At 56.7% G+C, this 20516-nt stretch overlaps 1 protein-coding gene across 8 annotated transcripts in view; it reads right to left on the reverse strand.

Moving 5' to 3' along the window:
• Positions 1 to 20516, reverse strand: part of GPSM1 (G protein signaling modulator 1) — a 159425-nt gene that overhangs the window by 5990 nt on the left and 132919 nt on the right. For 6 of the 8 annotated variants that reach the window (XM_075905594.2, XM_075905593.2, XM_075905590.2 and 3 more), the window contains one exon: positions 2588 to 2747. In XM_075905594.2, the coding sequence (XP_075761709.2) occupies positions 2588 to 2747 (160 nt within the window). Of the gene's footprint in view, positions 1 to 2587; positions 2748 to 17084; positions 17220 to 18134; positions 18515 to 20516 lie in introns of those variants that run through there. The other 2 variants (XM_089772913.1, XM_089772914.1) reach the window with 2 other exon arrangements.

Consider the following 20516-nt stretch of genomic DNA (forward strand, 5'->3'; position numbering starts at 1 on the left):
TGGAACGAACCATTTCCCCATAACGCAGAACGGGGGCAGGGAGCCTCTTTTGGGTGGGGGGCCACGGACCACAGAAAAATCCATCCGGGGGCTGCATAAAAGATCCTCCCTGACGCGGTGCCTGACCGAGGAGAAAGACCCTCCCCCGCATTCCCCCACACACCAGAGCCTGGGGGGCACAAGCTAGTGGATTCTGTGGGTTCTAGCCCCGTGGTGGGCAGTGAGGGGCCGGAGCGCCAGTGCAGCCTCCCCAATGCGGGGGGGGGCCCTGAGCCACGGGGGCCACATCTGTCCGTGGCGCCTGAGGTTCCCCACCACTGATGTACAAAATCCAACATGTTGACACCGGGCAAAGGGGGCCCAGTAAATAACTCTAATTAGGAACAACTCTCTCTCTCTCTCTAACAGAAACAACTACACACATGCACGCGCGCACTCGCGCACACACGCACGCACACATGCACGCACGCACTCGCACACACACGCACGCACTTGCACACACACGCACGCACACATGCACGCACGCACTCGCACACACACGCACGCACACATGCACGCACGCACTCGCACACACACGCACGCACTCGCACACACACGCACGCACTCGCACACACATGCACGCACGCACTAGCACACACACGCACGCACTCGCACGCGCGCGCAGAAAAGCAGTTACCTGTCTACTACAGGACTTGAATAAAGACATTAATTGGTTAACACCCTACAAAGCCAACTTCCCCTGCCTTTAACCTCCACATTTTCACATCAAAGGCCATGAAGGGGACACAACCAGCCCACTTAATTAGCCTTATTAACACGGGTCCGACAATTGACAGGTACTACTTCTGCTATATATCTTGGTTTCTGTTATTTCCACTCCAGCTCATCTGAGCAAGTGGGTTTCACCCATGAAAGCGCACGATACTATATGTATTTTTGTTAGTCTCTAAGGTGCCACAGGACGACTCGTTTTTAAAGTTAGACTAACACAGCGACCCCGCTGAAACTTTCTAAATAGAAGTCAAACAGGTCATGTAGTTTTACTGTCTCAGCGATAGTGCAAATGAATTAAACAGCTGCATGTCTGACTTGTACTTTTATCGAGTGTCCTGCAATATTTGCAGTTGTCCTTAAAGCCTCCTGCTACGGATAAGTCAGGAGAATCTCAGCTTTCATTTAAAAACGGACACAAGGCCCAGACCCTCAAAAGGGATTGATTTTAACGAGACGCAGTGTCTAAATGCTGGCGACACAGTTTCTAGCCATCAGGATTGTGGAGAAAAGCTTCAACATACGAAGTGAAGACAGCGCAATAGCTCAGAAACCAGGAGCCAAATCTCCAGCCTCCCAAATTCACGTATTTATTAATGTGATGAGTTTTATTCCAGCCTTTTGCTCCTGACTTCTAGCTCGTGATTCTGGAACACCTGGGCTGGAAACAGCTGAGCGGCTGCTGGAATGTAGCACTCACCACAGCTGGGAGACTCACGCGGGTTTCTGCATCAGAAACATGCGAATCTTTCTAAACACGATGCTCCCGTCCTGTCTATTTTTAGGGTGAAAAAGCCGCCGGTGTCGGAGCCGGTGTGCACTCCTTGTCACCACACAGCCTGACCTGCTCAGCACTGCGTACCTCTTGCTGCTGCTGCATATGCGGCGTGCCAGCTCTGGGTGCCAGGCTGCAACTCACACGTCTGCCGTCATTTTTACATCATCTTTTCCAGTGGGCTGGTTGTTCCAAACGGCAGAGTTTGATCAAAACCAGAGGGCACAAACAAAGCGCCGTGGAAATGGCTTTTAACACGAAGGGTTGGACACTTGTCTCTGCAACCACTGTGGCTTTCTAATTACTGTTTAAATGCAACGTCTCATCTCTGCCTTGCAAAATGGCCACGAAAACAGACCAGTCCAGGCATCCGATCTCCTTGTCTAGCCTTTCTATGGTGAGACCTCTGCCATCTAGTTTCCACATAGTTTAGCTACCTATTCACCCGGCTACCTGTGATCTCCCTACAGTTATCCACCTATCCTTGCTCTGTGTGCGTCCTATAGTGTCTCTTTCTCCCCTGCATCTTTCATCACGGGATTGAAGCGCCGAACAAAGTTAGACGCACAAAAACCAAACAGAGACACCAGTGAAAAAAACCCAAACAGTCTTCGACTTGCCCATCAAAACACACAGCAAATGCCCCAGGCTTTTGCAAGACTGCTTGAACAATCAGTAATACTTAGCGCCTACAGCACGTTTCATCCGGACCAGGAAAGTGCATTGTCAGCGCCTCCCCTTAAAAAGTTGAGTGTCAGGTGCTGAAAGTCACAAGCGTGGCTTAAAATATCATGATTATCTAGAGGGGCATTTTAGGGGTCTTTTTAGTTGTGTCTTGGTCCTCGAGCCGAGAGGGCTCCTCTTTTCAGGCTTTTCTCTGAAAGCAGGAAAGTTTTGAGTCTCACGTCATCCCCCTGACTCCGGGAGCTGGGGATTTAAAAGAAAACGCCAGCTATTGCAGGACTCAGTGTAACTTTACGAGACCTGGCAACACTGCAGCCATGCCATTGCCCTCACTAACAGGAGCTCCCAAATGCTTACAGATTCGTTCTTCCAGGGCAGGAACGGAGGTGGCGGCAGCCTCGGTAGCCTCAGTCTGGCTTTCTTCTAGCGGGCAGCGCTGGTCATCCATTCGGCTGCTCTGGAACTTGCTCAGCAGGTCAAAGAAGCATTCCTCGTCGGGAGGGGGCCGGCTGATTTTCTGCAAAGAAAGAAACCGGAAGAAATTGAGCAATCCAAAGCAACTCCTTGCCTCTGCAACTGGTGGCGTCCACACAGGTTCCCTGCCCTGCCCTACGCCGAGCGGAGGCCCGATTTCCTGCTGCTCGGAGCTGCAGAGTGGAGTTGCCGGAGAGAGTCAGCGTTATTTGAATCGCTGCGTGGCTCCGCCCCCAGCCAGACGATAGGTCAGAGCAGTTTGGGGGCTGCTCTAAACTAAGGATGTTAAAATGCAGCTAATTGACTAGTCGACTAGACGATGGAATTTCCATCGACCAGTCAACAAGTCGATAGGCACTTCCCAGCAGGGCTCTTGTACATTTCAAAGCCATGGAGGCCAGGGTCAGCGGGGGACTCTCAGTCCCCCGCTGACCCCAGGCTCCATGCTATGGGCTCCCCTGCCCCTTTGAAACAGCCACCTCCCCGTGATTCAAAGGGGCAGGAGGGGAGTCCCCAGCTGATCCCAGTTCTGGGGAAATGCCGCGGCAAGAAAGACCAACCCCTCCCCGTGCCGTACACCCTGGCAGAGTTATCTTCCCCCAGGGCTGTATGTGCAAAGGTCCAAGGACTGCAGCGGCCACTGCTCCTTTCCGTTGCACCGAGGAAGCTGTGTGGCGAGCCGCTCCGCTAAATTATTCCGTCCTGCGCGCGCTGACCCCGGGAACGCTGGACGCCTTCCAAGCCGCCTTTGGCGGGGGCTGCGTTTCCAACCGCCCTCGGGGCTCCTAGCAATGGGCCGAAAGCTTGCCCTGCGCCGGAGCATCGTGAGCGCACGGAGGCGTTCTCGTCCAGCCCGCCAGGAGGGCACAGTGGCTGGGAGGCGAGGCTGGTTCTAAAGGAGCGATTCTGAGAGCGGGAGGGATTCCGTGGCCCGGCCACGGGAGAGGGGCTGGGTTCCTGAGCAGCCACGGGAAAGTGAGGGGAGTCAGCCCGTGGAAACAGAGCCATCCCTAGGATGTATGGACTATTAAACCGGTGCCCTGTGCCTGTCTGCAGCCGGGGGGAGCAAGGGCTTTTTTGAGCTGCGATTTTATAATCTCCAGCAAGCCACTGATGAAATATTTGAAAGCACACTTCAAACGAAGGCCCTGTCGGCTCTCCCGGTAAAGTCAAGAAACCGACCATGTAGACCTGGGGTTGGGAAAGGCCTGTGACGCTCATTACCGCTCGAACGGCTGTTTCCCAGGCTTGCTGCTCTGCTAAGCGCTCCGTCAGGCTTTGTCACTTTCCGGAGAACTACATCCCCGTTGGAGGGAGCAGGTGCCTCGCAAGAGGCAGGAGGGTGGACGTGAAGACCCAGCGGTGCCCCAAATTTTGGGGCGCCCTACACAGCCGCCTATTCTACATGTGGCCGAGGAGGGCCCTGGCGTGGAAAGTTTAGCATCCTGAGAGGGGAAACTGAGGCGGAGCTCAGAGAGGGATACAGGATGCCAGCGAACAAGATGGGCCACCGGGAATCACACAGAACCCCGTCTGGTGTGCTGGCCCCGTCTCCCCTTTCTTCCTTTGCAAGCTTCTCAGCCCCGTCCGCAGAGACCGCCCGTGCGCCTCTCAAGCCAGCTAAATTTAGACTGCCATAAAGACCTCCACAATTGGAGCTTCCAAGCCTCCTTCCTTCGGTTCTGTTATCCGCAGGAGACCACTGGTTATAACAATCACCAGGCTGCAAATGCCACTCAATTACAGCTCTTCAGGAAAACAATTCCAGCAGGGGAGCCCAAATGAGCCCCTTTCGCCAGGCAGGGCTATATTTAAGCCGTGCGGGATATTAGATTTGCTTCCAAAGCCTCCGTGCACAAGCCCTGCGGCGTGCCCGAGTCCAGGCCAGACAGATGTGTTTTGCACGCCATTCCGAACACGCTGGGCTAATGGAGTAAACACAGAGTCCCCTCTTCCGCCCAGCCAAATGCAGCCGAAGCAGCAGATTTCTCGGAATTACTCAGAACTGAATGTAAAATTAGGAAATGAAAAGAGGCATCTGCCAGGCTCGGGGGGCTCCAACTGTGCTGGGGATGATCTGGTACAATCACACGGCCCAGTCATAGGCGACAGGAAGCAATGGATGACACCAGCGGGCAAGGACGACTCTCTGGTATCCACTCAGTGGCCCGTGTGCAGGGCCCTACGGTCACAGGACGGTAAAAACGGTAAATGTCATGATTTGTGCTATATCAGTCTGATGCAATTATAGGGGCCCAGACCCAAGGAGTTGGGGGGAGGGGTGTTCACTACTCCTACCCTGACTTCGCTGCTGCTGCTGGTGGCAGCGCTGCCTTCAGAGCTGGAGAGCGGTGGCTGCTGGCCGTGAGCCCAGCTCTGAAGGCAGCGCCCTGCCAGCCGCAAGGAAGGCCTAGTATGGTTTTGCCACCCTGCAGAGGTAGCCCTCAGTCAGCAGCCGCTATTCTCCAGCTGCCCAGCTCTGAAGGAAGCATGGAAGCAAAGGGGGCGATACCGCAACCCCCTCCTAAAATAACCTTGTGACTTTCCTGCAACTCCCTTTCGGGTCAGTGCCCCCAGTCTGAGAAGCGCCGTCTCCCCCCGTGAAATCGGTGTGGTCCACGGCAAAAGCACAAAACCGGATTTTGCGGGGAGGGGGACCCATGTGATATGAGCTGGTGGCTGGAATGGAACGGCGGCACAAAACCGACAAGCGATCGTTTTTTATGAGTATTAAGAGGACCCAGCTCTACCAAGGTATTTTAGGCACCTCACTCCCACTGAAAGCAAAGGCCCCTGAAATCAGGGAGCGGAGGGGGCCTAAATATCTCGGAGGATCCGGTCCCCAGGGTGGTAGGCGGCACAGACACCCAGCCCGAGGAGGGGCGCGGCCCTGAGGCGGTTCTGACCTAAATGGACAAGTCAGGCGCAGGGTGGGCAAAGGGATGAGACCGAGGTGAGTGCTCTGCACACAGGGTGGCTGTGGCGGAGCCGGGGACTGACCTGTGCAGCCATCCGGGGGCTGCCCCAGCAGAGAGGCGATTAACAAGACGGCCCTGCCAACAACCCCCTTTCTCTCCCCTGCTAGAGGTGGGTCCCTGCAGGCCAGGCCAGCGAGCGGGGCACTGTGGAGCCCTGCCCTGGAGAAAGGATTTTTAGTGCCCACGTTAGTGGCTCTCGAGCCGCACCCCGGCACAGCGTTCCCGGACCACAATCGAAGCGGTGCGGGTCCAAGCCGAACGAGGCCGGGCCCTCGGGCGAGAGAGACAAGGTCACCCGGCGCTCGCTACCTGCCTGTGCCTAAGTCCATCTTACAGCCCCGCTTCTGCTGTGCGGCTTCTACACATGGCGCTGGCTTGTGTCCAGCTCACCCGCCCAGTTCCACTGGGCTGCGCGGGGATGGGCAGCTCCTGGAGCAGGACGGCTCTGGGAAGCACCAAGCAGGCTCGCAGCGCTCGGGGAGCTGGGGTGCACTCAAGAGACGTGGGGGACCCCAGGGAAGCCAGCTGGCTCCGCTCCACAGTGCAATGCCCTGCTGGCGATTTGCTCTTGAATGCACCAGCAGCGCCTCAGACAGCCCTTCAAAGCTCTCCCCAGGCAACCCTTTGCTTTCTAGGCTTTCCAGGGCATCTCCAGACGTCAGCTCCTTTCTCCTCACAACATCCCTGAGAGGCTGGCTGGATCTGTGCCCTGCGTTACGGACTGCAGCGCAGAGGGGTTAAGTGACTTGGCCAAGGTTGCACAGTGAGGCACTGGCAGGGCCAAGAAGAGAATCCAGGGCTATGTCTACACTCGCGGCTTCTTGCATGAGAAATGTGCAAACGAGGCTAAGCGTGGAATATCGCCCAGCCTCATTTGCATACCTAATGAGCCGCCATGTTTTTCAGAAGAGGCTCTTGCGCCAGAAGGAGCTGTCTACACTGCCCCTTCTTGCGCAAGAAAAACCCTCTTGCGCAAGGCTGCGACGCTGATTATTTTCAGGAATAACGGCCTTGCGCAAGAGGGTTTTTCTCGCACACGAAGGGGCAGGGTAGACAGCTCCTTCTGGCGCAAGAGCCTCTTCTGCAAAAATGGCGGCTCATTAGGTATGCAAATGAGGCTCGGCAATATTCCACGCTTAGCCTCGTTTGCACATTTCTTGCGCAAGAAGCCGCGAGTGTAGACATAGCTCAGGTGTCCTGGCTCCTAGTCCCCAGCTCTGATCTTCAGAATCTGCTTCTCCCACGGACCCGGGTTACAAGACGAAGTGTTGCCGTCTTCCTGGTCTTCGCTCATGCAGCCAAGTGCAGCTGCGTTTATTTTCTACCTAAAGCCCATCAACTCTCCCCATCACACTCCCCAGGACGGGGATTCCCACTAGAGGATACCACCACTGGGCTCCTAGCTTGGCCAGTGGAGGGGAACTCCTGGGCGAGGCAAAGCTTAGCTCACACTCCGCGTTACCTTCCGCACCCCGGCTGAGTGCTCTGCTTCTGGAGCGACTGCAGCCCCGTCCCAGGCAGGGAACAGGGCGAGCGGCAGAAAAATCAGCACCAAGGGAACTGGACGGATGCATTCAGCCTCCAGGCCTGGCCCTTTTAGCACAGGGTGCTGAAGACGGAGAGGGCAGCAGAGAGAGGCCTCAACTCCTTCAAGATCTCAAGCAACGGCTGCCTAGCGGCAAGGACTCCGTGAATGTCAAGGGCACTGAGGTCAAGCCAGCAAAGCAAGAGAAGTCAGAGCTTGGCTCCTTTGCTGAGGCTGGGACGCCCGTCAGCTTCTCAGCAAACCTCGATGCTACAGGTTGTCCTTTGTGGAACCTAGTCTGGAGCAGGAGACGCTACCCAAGGATTCTGGCGTGGGCCCCTCTCCGGTCTAGCCCTTCGGAACAGGCGAAGGACGCTTGTGAGGAAGGGCAGCTCGGCTGTTTGCGAAGGAGATGGAAAAGCCCCAGAAGAGGGTTGCCACGATGGGGTTAAAGCCTTGGTTTTGGTTCAGTAAATGAAGAAAAATAATTTTCTCTTATGCTAAGCAAACCAGACGAGATACGCTTGCCTTCTATTTAGGGCATTGTCAAAATTAGCAACAGGCCAGGCATTGGAACATTAGCAATCTGGGAGCTGATCAGGGAGGGAGAGAAAAAAAAGTAACAACCCCCCCTTCCCTGTGCTAATAAAATGGAGAGTTGGGAAGCCAGCCTCTGAACCAATAATAGCGACACCCTGGAAATCAAAGCGTGCTGGGGTTTAAACGGAGGACGTGCTGCATTTATTACAGTTCTGCTGCATCAGGTTGCGTGACCCACATTTCCAGCGGGAGAAGAAAGGCTGCTCTCAGCCACTTCGGTTCAGCGGGGTCGCCCCAGTGTAACCGGGAGTTGCCTTTGGCCTAGAGAAGGGCTCTGACTTCAGACGCGGAGACATCGGGGAAGCATCTGAGGGGAGGGAACATTAGGCTAGTGAGTGACGCCGTGCCCCGCAGAGAGCCGAGTTCAGAACTCGCCGGGGTGTGGAATACAACGAGTTCCTGGACACTGTCACAAAGCATGGCGCCGCTTCCGGGGACCAGCAACCTCTGCTCACGCAGGGCCCAGGGGAGGGGATGTTGTGCCGGAGCCGAGGACGGGAAGAGCCAGCGGGGTGGTGCGGCGGGTGCGGGGACGGCATGGGAATGCTCAGGCAGGTTCCGAGAGGGAGGCACCGTTCCGGGATTCAGGGCTGGGCTAGCAGGGAGCATCGCAGGGCAGGGAACTCCGGAGAAAAGCCAGGGGTGCGGGTCAGGCTCCCGGGACACGGGCAGGGCGAGGCGGGGGGAGCGTTCGCACATTGCTGGCCCAAGCCAGTGCTATTCATCCCTCTCTTTCGTACGCATCCATCGCCCAGTGAACCCCCCTTTCACAACACCTCCCACTGCGGCCGAGGGGCTCGCCCTGCCCCGGCTTTGCCCGGCACTGGCCCAGCACGTCTGTGATGAAAGTGCTAAAACCGGACTGTGCTCGGAGGGCTTGGCTCCCTCAGCCCTCCCCGCCTGCCCGGCCTCGGCCGAGGAGAGAGCCGGACCGACACAGTGCAGGCCGCGGGAGGGGTCGCCCTCAAGAGTGTGCGGATGCCATTTTGTAGCATTACAAAATGTAGCGTTACAAAATGGCGCCCTCCATGCTGGGAAGTTGATCATGGGAACCCGTTGGGACCTGCCGCTCTCATCTGCAGGGCCGGTCCCCAGCGCCCCGGCTCTTTCATCCCTGAATTAGACCTTGTCTACGAGCGCCCTCAGCGGAACCATAACGATGAAAAATGAGACGAGCCCTTCCCAGGCAGCCTCCGTCCCAACCTGTTGTGAGAAGTCCTCGCCCTTCCCCAGTGACCTCTACAAGGCCGGCCGGCGAGGAGATGATAAATGAGCCTTCCCGACAGCAGACGGGCCTTTCTTGGGAGCGGCTCATCACTTATCTGCACAAGGCGCACCTGCGGCCCGGCGCAGCCCGGGGAAGCGTTGCCAACGAGACCGGCCAAGTGGGTCTGTGCTTCCCTAGATGGATTTCACATGGACGAAGTCTGGGGGGGAGGGGTACTGCCTTTATGGTAGGAAAGAAAATCTCTTCCTGCAGCAGGATCTCCCAGCGCTCGCTCAAACGCGGCCCCAGCTGGAACGAGGAACCCGCCTAAGCCAGGTTCTTTCTCCGCCCGCAGTTTGCAGTGTCTGCGGATTGATTCCCTCCACTAAAAGATGGTTTCTCCCCGCCAAAGCCTGCAGCGACTCCTTTCGCTGCGGGGCGAGCGGGGTCTCCTTTGGCGGGGGGTCCCGAGTGTTTCCCCAATCCACGAGGGCGGCCGCGCTCCCGGGCGGGGTTCCAACCCTGTTGAGTGTGCCCCTGGGGAGTCATTACACTTAATTCCAGCACGAACGCTTAAGCGTATCGATTGAAAATCCACTTCCTCACCGCCTTGCCTGGGCACTTTGGAGATTGGTTTCCCACAAACATTTGTTCTAGTGAAGCCGCAGCACTCGAACACTCCCAGAACGGAAACACACCGGGGCGTGAGCACAACCGGAGCAAGCCCGTTTAAAGACTCGCACTCGCGGCAACTTTTTGAAAATGTGACTCACCCGTCTTCACTCACGATGCCCCGGGAGGTCAGTAACACCCCCGCCTCCTTTTTAAGGGTAACAGTGAGGCCAAGCGACTTGCCCAAGGCCGCACGGTAAAGCAGTGACAAATCTGGGAATGGGAACCCAAAGACCTTGATTCCCAGGGCCCAGGATGCCCAGTAACGAGTTACTGGTCCTGCTGATCAGATACAGAAAATATCCACGTTTTACTTAGACTCGCAATCGGCAGTTTATCTTTCCGAACGCCCCGTTGCAGCATTGAGGGCCCAATGCAAAAATCCATCGATGTCAAAGGTCATCGGCTCAGGCCCTGGGTGTCTCTTTTGTGTTCAGAAACAAGCTTCAATTCCTGTCTCCCCCCGCAGAGATTTATTTTGGTGCCAGGAGGGGCTGGTAGGAGGCCTGTTGTTGTTACTCTGTGGGGCTACGTCCAGAGCCGGCCCAAGCCACGGGCTGGCGTAGCTACCGCCCGGGGCGCCCCATTGTAGGGGGCGCGGCGCAGGGCTGCCAGGCCGGGCAGGGGCGGCACCACGCATGCCACGCTCCCGGGGCACACGAATGACATGGGCCGGCCCTGGCTATGTCTACACTACAGGCCTCTTGCACAGGAAGCGTTTTGCAGAAGAGATCTTCCGCAAAAACTTTTTGTGGCAGAGACCATCCACGTTGCAAAAGCGCATTAAAAAAACGATGGGCTTTTGTGCAAGAGAGAATCCACACTGCATGGCCGCTCTCTCGAAAGGAAGCGCTGATAGCTAGCCACAGAACGGCCACCAGGGCCCCGGTGCTTTTTCCATTTTTTGTGCCAAAAACCCGTTGCCTGTCCCCGCACACCTTTTTGCGCAAGAACTCTTGTGCACAAGGGAGTTATTCCTCATAGGAGGAGGAATACCAACTCTGCCAAAACCTCTCTGTTCTTTCGTTTTACAAGTGCAAAAACGTGCTTGAGGTGTGGACGCGCCGCACGTTTTTGTGCAAAAACTCCGTAGTGTAGACCTAGCTTGGGAGACCCGAAGAAGGAGGCTGGGTCTCTCTTTCAGGAAGGGAAACTTTCCGAGGCGGCTCCTTTGCCTCTTCCGGGGACGGCAGGAAGCACATGAAAACCAGACGAGTGTTTATTAAGCTAAGGGGCTCCTGAAACAAAATATTCTGGGCTCAGCCAGGTGGCTGGGCCCTGAAGAGGAGATAAATTCCAGCTGGGCCTGTCACCCAGGACTGAAGCCCCCTCCATGTAGCTCTGCTACAAACCCTCTCTCCTCTTGCCCTCTGAACGCAAGGAAAATCCAGCGCGGAATGGAGCCATGGGCATGGTCGGGGGTGTCCTACTTGGTGAGAACAAGGTAGGATGGCCCCATGGGCTCCCCTCACGGAGCCTCAATTGGCTGGACCGGGCGAGATCTACCCAGCCAGCGGGGGGGCGGGGGGGCTGCATTTGGCGAAAGTCACAGGCCCCCTCCGCTTCGTCGGACTGACATTTCATGCCACCCGGCTGCTCATCGGCGTCCAGAGCGGGCTGCAGAAACCCTGCCGCTCACCTGAAATAGGCCCCCCTCCTTTGAAGACATCCAGGCTTTTGCGAACGGCTTCCCCTAAGTGATCAGCAGGCCGCGCTCATCTGCTGTTTTGTAAGCAAGGTGGAGACAACACCAGCTGCTGTACGGGAAATACATGGAACAGCGAGCGCCCGGGCGAGCGGGTGTCTCTGAGTCACCCTCTCGCATGTGCTGAGGATCTGCAGCGATGCTGCACTCCCACGACTCCCCGGGGGGTGTGGCACTTCTGACAATCAGGCTGAGAGGCCTAGGGGGTTCAGAGACATCTACCTCCTCAGCAGCAAGTCAAAAGGGAGTGAGGCCCCCTTCTCCCGAGGCCACCTAGCCCTAAAACTCCCCCTTATCCCGGTCTCGTCCTGACGGCATTCGGCTTGGAATTATTATACCAGGATCGGGGGGCTGGGGGCTGAACAAACACCGAGATAGAAGCCACCAGGCTCCCCACTGCTCTTGTAGTCCAAAAGCTCTAGTTTGAGAACCTCTGGACTCCTCCAACACACTTGGCTCGGCGCCCTGCCGATAGGGTTGCCAGATGGTTGAAACAAAAATACTGAACCCCTCCCCCCACCAAAAAAAAACACTGGGGAAAAATTCTGTTGGGGGGGGGGGGGGAGGAACAAAGTTGTTGAGCAAAAAAAGAACTCCAAGGACTTAAGCGACATTTTTTTTTAAATAAAACAGCATGTCCCCTTTAAGAGTGAGTGCAGGGACAGGAACAGGGGAGCGGTTGAGCACTAAGACCCAGGGGAGTCATTGCTTCCCCTTGGTCTTTTTGCTGGCAGCCATTTTGTCCCGGCAGCCTTGCGGAACCAGGTACGCATGGGGCTAGGGTTGGGGGGCTGGGGGTTTTGGGGGCCGGGGTGGGTTCGGGGGTGGGGGAGGAGGCTGGGTGCTGAGTGTTTGTAGGGTTGCCAGGTGCCCGGCATTTTCGCCTCCTGGCTGGGGGAAAAAAAAAAAAATCAGAAAATACCGGACATCTCAGGTGTCTGGTATTCTCTGCATTTTTTACCAGACAGGAGGCGAAAATACCGGACTGTCCAGGTGAATACCGGTCACCTGGCAACCCTACCTGCCTACCGGTCCCAGACTCTGATACAAATCTGAGCCCAAACCGCACTTCGGTCCACACACAAACCAGTTTGGCTCAGTTCAGCCAGCACCTGGGGCCGGAGGCTTAGGGCCCTGCTGGGGGCGGGGGGCCGGAGCTCGATTTCTGCTGAGATTTGGTCCAAGCCCTGCCATGCTGCCGTGTGGACGCATAGTTAGGCTGGGAGATCCGGATCCAGCGATCGAGAGCCCGGATTTATGGTGCAGTGTGGACGCTCACAGGGGAGAGTGGACAAGCCCAGGGCCAGGCTGACAGTGCTGCAAAGGAAACGTCCCCGGGAGGGCCCCGGGCTGCCCGGCTCTGAGGGCCACCGTCTGAGGGGAAAGCGAAGCGGGTTTCCGTGCCTTGGGAAGTCACTGCAGTGGCAGCTGTGCGGAGCCCAGGCGGGGAAATTCGGCAGATCAGGGACGCGCACGCTGAACGCCGGCTGCAGCACTTGCTTCAGGGCTTTGCTGAATCAGGGCCTTTGGGAGCATGGAAGAGATGCATCCGCCGAGTAGCACTGACTTTCAATAGCACTTGTGCGCCTAAATCCCTTTGGCGATTCCCCTCGGCTGCCACAACCATGGTTTTCCAAGGCCCTGAATCACCTCTGCCTTCTCTCACAAAAGCAGAGTCCCCCAGCGGGAAGCACACGCCGCATGGGCTCCGTCTGCCCCCTCCCCGCCCCACTGTGTCTCGGCCAAGGGCAGCCTTCCTTGGACACACGCCCAGCGCTGCACTCTGAACAGGCTGGCGAACACATACGCACGAGCCCGGGGCTTGGGTTCAGACAAGGCCTCTCCTTCGGCTGGTGTCATCCCTGATTCCCTGAGGGATGGGTTAGACCAGGAGAGGGGCAACTGAGGCTCACAAGGGGCCCTGCTCCGTCTCAGGGGGCCGCCAGATTGTCGTAACCAAGACGGTCTCCCGGGACAGGGTAGTTTTGGTAACTGCGCTTGTGTGCCTAGAATTCGCGGGGTGCCGATGGAACCGCAGCAGCGCTGTGACTGGCTGCAGAGGGGGCGCCCGGCTCTCGCAATGTTGGGTGCAACTGTCCCCCCATCCCACTTCACGTGCCCTGGCTGTACGTGCGGGTCACTTCGGTGATACTGGTAGGAAAAACCCGACACGGACAAACACCAGCAGAATCTGGCAGTTCTGCACACGGGCAACAGGAAACAAAGGGTCTCGTGGGCCACACACAGAACCCAGGAGGGCCCCACGTGGGTGGCCCACCGCTGAGATACACAGAGGTGTGCAGGGGCCAGGCCAAAGGAAGGACCCTAAGCTCACTCAGCAATTGTTCCTGTCCAGCCCGGGAGAGCCGACTCATCTGCTGCGAACGGCAGCGCCGGGCCGTTACACCTGCCCATTGCTTGGTTCCTTCCTCTCCAAGATGTCCAGCATCATGGAGTGAAACGGAGGAGGAGACAGAGCTGGAACCCTGCAGCTGGTGGGGCCGAACCCCACACGCAGCTGCCTCTGTCCGTCGGCTGCCACGGCCCGCTGCTCCTGTCTGCGCAGCACGTGGCGCTGACGGCCGGCCAGGCCCGCCCAACCGATCCCCAAACCGACTCCAGCAGGGCAGGGCCAGAATTAAAATTCACCTTATCCAGGGAGCAACTTGGGGCAGGGATTCTGTCTCCCTTCTTGTGCTGACAGCACCTGGCCCACGGCGGGAGCTCCTCCGACAGCTCACAACAGGAGAGGGGAGCAGGCAGGGGTGCCGCAAGAAAACCAAGAGCCAGAGGGAGTGGGAACAAACCAGGAAGAAGTTGAATCCTGGAGGAGCAGTGGAAGGAGGAACGTCACACTGGCCAACCATGTCCTAAGCTTGGTCAGACGCTCGGGCTTACAGGCGGGGGGGGGGGGGGGCAGGACTCCTGGGTTCTCGTCCCTGATCTGGGACTCACAGTCTAAGCCAGGGGTCACCAACCAATCGATCGGGATCTACTGGCAGATCTTGGAGCCTGTGACAGGTGATCCTGACAGGTTTGGCCCGTCAAATGCGGCACTTCATCTGCCCCTCTAAGCACTGCATTGTTGGTCCTGCCCTCTGCCTTGCAGCTGCCTTCTCAATGGGGCACAGGAAGGAGTGGAGGGGCTGCTGATGTCAGGGTGCCCCTCCTTCCCCCCTGTACCCCATCTCCGCAGAGCGGGGAGGGGGGACAGGGATGGAGAGAGTTTGCCGGCTGCTTTTGGGAGTGGTGAGGGTCAGAGTAGGGGGGAGCCTGCCTTAGCCCCCTGCACCACCACCCGGAAGCCACCTGTGGTAAGCAGTGCCCAGCTGGAGCCTGCATTCCAAACCCTGGCCCAAGTCCTGAACTCCTCCTGCACCCAGCTCTGAGTCCCCCTGCACCCAAACTCCCTCCCAGAGTCAGCACCCTGAACCCCCTCTTGCACCTCAACTCCCTGCCCCGGGCTCAGCTCAGAACCCCTTCCACACTCCAAATCTTTTCAGAGTCCGCATCCCCCTCCCCTGTACCCCAGCCCTCTGGCCCCCGTCTGCTAAAAGTGAGTGAGGATGGGGAAGGGAGGGAGGATGGAGTGAGCAGGGCCTTGGAGAAGGGGCGGGAAGGAGGCGGGGCCAGAGTGTTTGGGGGTGAGGCAGATCCCGGATTGCATTTAAATTCACAAAGTGATCTCATGCTTAAAAAGGCTGGAGACCACCGGTCTAAGCCATGTGAGTTTCCCTGAGCACCTTATATTTGTGAAGACACTTCGAGATCCTCAGGTGCTAGAGAAAAGCTGCTAATTGCCATCAGTGACACTTCTTATTTGCTGGTGTGATCAACAGAAAACGCTGCTCACCATTCTTACCCCATTTATGACACTTTGATCCATACAGCCCACTGGGGCTTCGGAATGACATTTCCTCAGAACGATGCCTAAAGTTTCAGTCTCCTTTAGAGACTTTTATTAGAGCTGGTCAAACATTCTTTATGGAAACTCCCCCCCACGAAACGGTGGCTTTTCAGCCAAGCCAGCAACATTTGCTTTGTTCCGTCGCTTGAGCTTTCTAAGAAAACGAATCCCAAACGGGTGACTCTTCAGTTTTTTAAAACCGAAAAAGTTTCATGTTCTTGTTAAAAAAAAAAAAGAAGAAAGCCCACCCCCAAATCTGAAAACTTTTCAGGCTCAATCTTCAAGGGGGGTAGCGATGGCTTAAAAATAAATCTCCCCCAAAAGCAACGGGTGTTTCTAACTTCACACTGCAAAGAGCCAAGGAGCTTTCCTGCTGCAAATGCTTCCTCCTCATAAGCGCGGGCACATCGCTTGCCAGTTATAAATACCCCAGCCAAATGGTTCTGACTCCTGCGGCTTCTCCCACAAAGCTTCCTGCTGCCTCCACAACATTTTAAAGTTAGTTCTGACACCGTCAGAGTCAAACAGGAAGCAGGAGCGAGCCAGAGAGGCTGGTGTGGGATACAGTTTGGGGAGGAAGGGTTATTGTTGATCCCCACCCTAAAAGAAAAATTGTCCCACTTTCCTGCCACTTTCCAACCATGAGATGCGACCGAGTGACTTTCTGACGTGCCGTGGGCTGGAGGGTCAGAGATTTGAAGTTCAGAAAGATCAGATAGTCTGCTCTCCCTAAACCCGGAACTTCACACAGCGATTCTGCCATCTGTCCAACGACCTGACACCGTATGGAGGCTCTCAAACCCTCCCGACAACACAGGGATTGTCAGTGTGGACCACAGCGGATGGCTGAGCTAATCCGGCGTTCTTTCTTTGACAGCATAGGATGCTTCAGGGCCAAGTCAAATAAACTAGTTGAGAATTAAGGAACGGGAAGTCCATAATGGCAGTTTCTTCCTACTCCCATCAGCATGGGGCTGGTTTATGCCAGGAAACCCAAAAGCTAATACCCCTTCTAAACGGTGTTTATCCACCCAATGCAGCTACAGATGTGCTCGTTATTCATGGAAATAGCTAGCCTTCGTTTCTCTGACTGCACACGTGACAGCCCCTTGTAGCACCAGTTCCATTAAGGGGCCCCGGAGAATCCTGATTCCCACCCCTACCAAAAGAAGTTTGCTTCGTTATGAAACGTAAGCCCAGCCAGCAGAAACTCAAGTCTCGAAAGCCTTTTCACTGCCATTTGAAATGTCTGTATTTTGGATGAAAGGTCATTCCTTCTCAATACACACGGGGCATACAGAACGGAAATTAAAACAGTGGCAAGTTTCTTGACTGGTAAACCGTTCCAAAAACTCCACGTTGAAGGCCTGGTTTTTGGTGTCCCTCGGTCTAGTGCACCCTCCATCACCAGATTTCAAGGGACTCAGTCCTGACTCGCCTGGAGTCAGCAGCAACCCCCGCCCCACTGGGTCGGTGGCGTAAGATCAGACACAATACGCCTGCACCGATACACCGGAGCGCGCCAGTAGTGCAAGTAAATCTCACTCGACCCCTTCCCTAGGCAGGGTCTCATGCCGGCCATCAGCTGCGCCTCCCAAAGAGAGACCTGAGACCCTTACACACTCTCCTTCCTTATTTTAGGAGGGAGGAGGAGGGGGACTAAAAACTGCCCCATTCCAGGCAGAGCATAACAATTTACGTGCCCCGTCCCCCGAGGGTGTTTTGTCCCAGCTTCACAAGCTCGTATTTCATTGCTTTGCCCACCTTGCCCTCCGTGGCTACTTACTTAATCCTCTCTGACGGGGGATCTACCTCAGATCTGCCGGTGAGCGCGCAGGAGTGAGGACGTGCCCCTAGATCCAGCCAGCCACGTCCTGAGGACCACCGGAGTCTCCCTCAGTCTTATCTTCCCGAACACCTGCCAGTTAAGGGCTCAGCGCTGCAAAGGAAAACACCTGGCATGGTGGCAGGCACCGGCCGCTCCCACTAACTTCACGAGGCACTGGAAGGCGGCCAGGCCTGGCAGGAGGCGAGCCCAGGGAGATAGGAGCGGAGCTCGGGGCGAGGGGACCGCGTTACAACATTGGCCACCAGCGTCAGAGACGCACGCTGGCTGCTTCGGGCGCCGAACTAACTTCGCCGACTAACTTGTTTTGGAAACCTGCCGCTGGACAGAAAGCAGACGCGGAGCAAGACGGCGCAGACAGAGCCGAGGCGCTGAAGGGAGCCTGAGGAGGGAACACCGGCGGGGGGAGGCCCCCTGGGGTCAAGCCTTTCTGTCGGTTTGACAGGCGAACGCGCTGCCTGGAGTTTGCACCCTAAATCTGGATTTGCAGCCGCCAGCGCTGAACCGCTTCGCGCCAATGCTCCCCGGGCTAACGCCGTGGCCTTTTACACACATTCAAAGGGGCTCTTCCACGTGCCGTCGCTTATGTGAAGCCTTTTCAGGGGCTTTCCGTATCACCCCCAGTAACCCCCAGCGACGACCGCTCAGCTTCCTCCCCCTCTGTGCACGGACACCCCTCACCGCCTCCGAAACGCACCCAGCGTCCGCACCCAGGCACCAAAATCCCCACGCTGCCGTTGACCCGGGCTTCTCCCGAGGCTTGGCAGCGGGGAGGGGAGGGGAGGGAGAATAAATGAAAGCCACACGCAGCTGGGGTACAATTAAGTTCAAACCAAAGGGGCTTTTGCCAACTTCAAAGACTCTGATTCTGAAAAACAATTTCCAAACCCCAACATTCCCCCCTCTACACATACAACAAACTTCTCCTCGCCCCTCAGTCCCTCCCGAGGACACGCAGGACCACGAACAGAAATACACAGTGCTACTTACTGAGCCCAGCAACAAATTCCCACCAAAGCAGCTGCGGTCACATCTGGAAGCGCCCGAGCAATCGCCCCCCGTAGAGGAAGCACTTGTGGAGAGAAGCTGCCGCTTTGATGCCCGTTAGCTACTGCAAGCAGCCCCAGAGAGCTCTCCCCAGCTACCTCCCCTTGCAGGCTGCCGGAGCGAAGATTTATGTGGAGCGCTCAGCCATGTGAAAAATGTAGACAGCGCCAACGACCCGCTCCGAGCCGGGCTTCGGTTTAAAGCGACAGTCGCGTTTTCAGAGCCCCTGTCCTCAGGTGACTGTGCTCTGCCCGCGTGTGGGGAGGGAGGTGTGGACTCCGTTAAATAGGTCGGCTTTCTTCCAGCGGATGCCACCAACCTAATGTTATCAGATGATCTTCAATCGGCTCTCCAGCTTGGAGACTATTTAACTCTTCCTCCTCCTCCTCCTCCTCGCCCACCCACCCATCCACCGCACACACTGGAGCTTATAAATAGACTGACATCAGTTCTGCCAGAGGAGAGCTAAGCACACGCATTCGGATATCTCCCCCACCGTGACACTGTGCATTTAGAGGACAGTGAAGCGTTTCAAACACTCAACATTAAAGGGTCACTTGCTGCTCCTTCCAGCTGCTTTTCATACATCGTTTCCGTTTGCATTTTGTTTTCTCCCATTGCAAAAGCCGTAACCTCCTACCTTCATGCCCATGCACTGATATTCAGTAGACGGGACGTCCAAACCACATTTGCAAGCAGGTTTCAACAGCAGCACCGTTGGGAAAGAACCAAAGAACCAGCCATTTTACAGAGAGGGAAAACGAGGCACCAAGCAATGTAGCAGCTTGCGCATGTCCCAGAGCAGGACAGTAGCACAGCTGGGAGCAGAACGTAGTTCTCCTGGCTGTCCAGCCAACGTCTTAACCACTGGACCGCACTGCCTCTCCAGACGAGGCCCTTCAGCTCCAGAACAAACGCAGCTTTTGTGAACCTGGCAGTCTTTCTGAATTACCTCTCCAGAGTTAATCCCGAGCGTCCCATTGTTCCCACTGACAGCAAAGGGGGTCGTGGGCGCTCGGGACCCTCAGAATTAGGGTCCAAGTAAGCAGCTGTGAATTTGTCCTGATTTCACGCCCCGAGAATTTATTCAGTTAGAACGGGGGCAGGGAACCGAAGACTTGTCTCGATCTGGCCCGAGGCTCGGGGCTCCCCCCACCCCCGCTGGTCCCCCATGGTGCTGGGCACACAAAATCTACTACCCTTACCCCCCCCCCCCCGGCTCTGGTGCGTGAGGGAAATGTGGGGAGGGTCTTTCTCCTCCTCAGTGGGGGCCCACGTAGTGAGGGTCTGGGGTTTTGTGTTTTGCTTCCCACTTGTGTGTGGCCCCCGACTGATCTGTGTGTGGGGCAGCGGCCCCTCCCCACCCCGAGTTTGAGAGAGAGAGAGAGAATTTCCTTGCAGGGAGTCACACGCTATTCTTAAAAAAGGGGGCAAGAGGGGTGGGGGTTGAGGACCAAGCCTCCTGGCTTCTGCCTTTGGCTTTGCCACTGATCCTTTCCCAGGCTGTCAGTGAGTCACTCCCTGCCTCTCCGTTTCCCCGCTGGGGAGGATAACAATACCGACCCTGCCCCCAGAGGGGCTGGGAAGACTAATTGGTGTTTGCAAAGTGACGCGAGGCCTGTGATGTGACTTTGCCATGGAACCACAAAGGATTTCTCCTAAAAATACCTCCCTGCCGCCACAGCGCTGGGGGCTCGCTGTCATGCTAACAACGCTCTGTGGCCGGACGGGGCCATGCGGTCATGGGGGAGGGCTGGACTTGGAAGGCAAAGCTGCCCCCTTCCAGAGATGCTGGGAAAAGAACGTGGGCAGGAGAAGAAAGGGCTGTGCCACTGAGGCAACTGGGCTCCCAGGGGGAGGGTGGCGGGGGAGCGTGATCGGGTCAGGCAGCAGCTGAGGGCAAGGGCGAGTTCTGAACCGACAAACGAAAAAACACTCGTTAACGAGAGCCGGCCCTGGCGTGCGTCCTTTCACACAGCCCCCCCGCACACGTACACACACACGAGAGCCAGCCCTGACGGACGTCCGACAACAGCCAGACCCAGCACGAGCCCCCCTCCACGCAGCTCATCCCGTGTGGACCACGGCCAATCCCGACACATGGTCTTCCGTGCAACCTCCCTGCCAGCATGGAACAGGGCCAGCAGAGAAACGTGACCCCCTCCCCATACAGCCCAGAGCCGGCCCCAGTCAGCAGCTCTGGCCGGCTCAGGCACCTCCAGAGGGTGCACAGAGGAGTCCAAACATTAGGACGTTAAGAAAAAAACCTGGAACGCTTCAGGGGGAAAGCCCGTCCCTTATAGCACAACACATGCTCTCTCACAG

This window comes from Pelodiscus sinensis, chromosome 23 (genome assembly GCF_052426305.1).
Source record: "Pelodiscus sinensis isolate ZL-2025 chromosome 23, ASM5242630v1, whole genome shotgun sequence".
Lineage (NCBI taxonomy): Eukaryota > Metazoa > Chordata > Testudines > Trionychidae > Pelodiscus > Pelodiscus sinensis.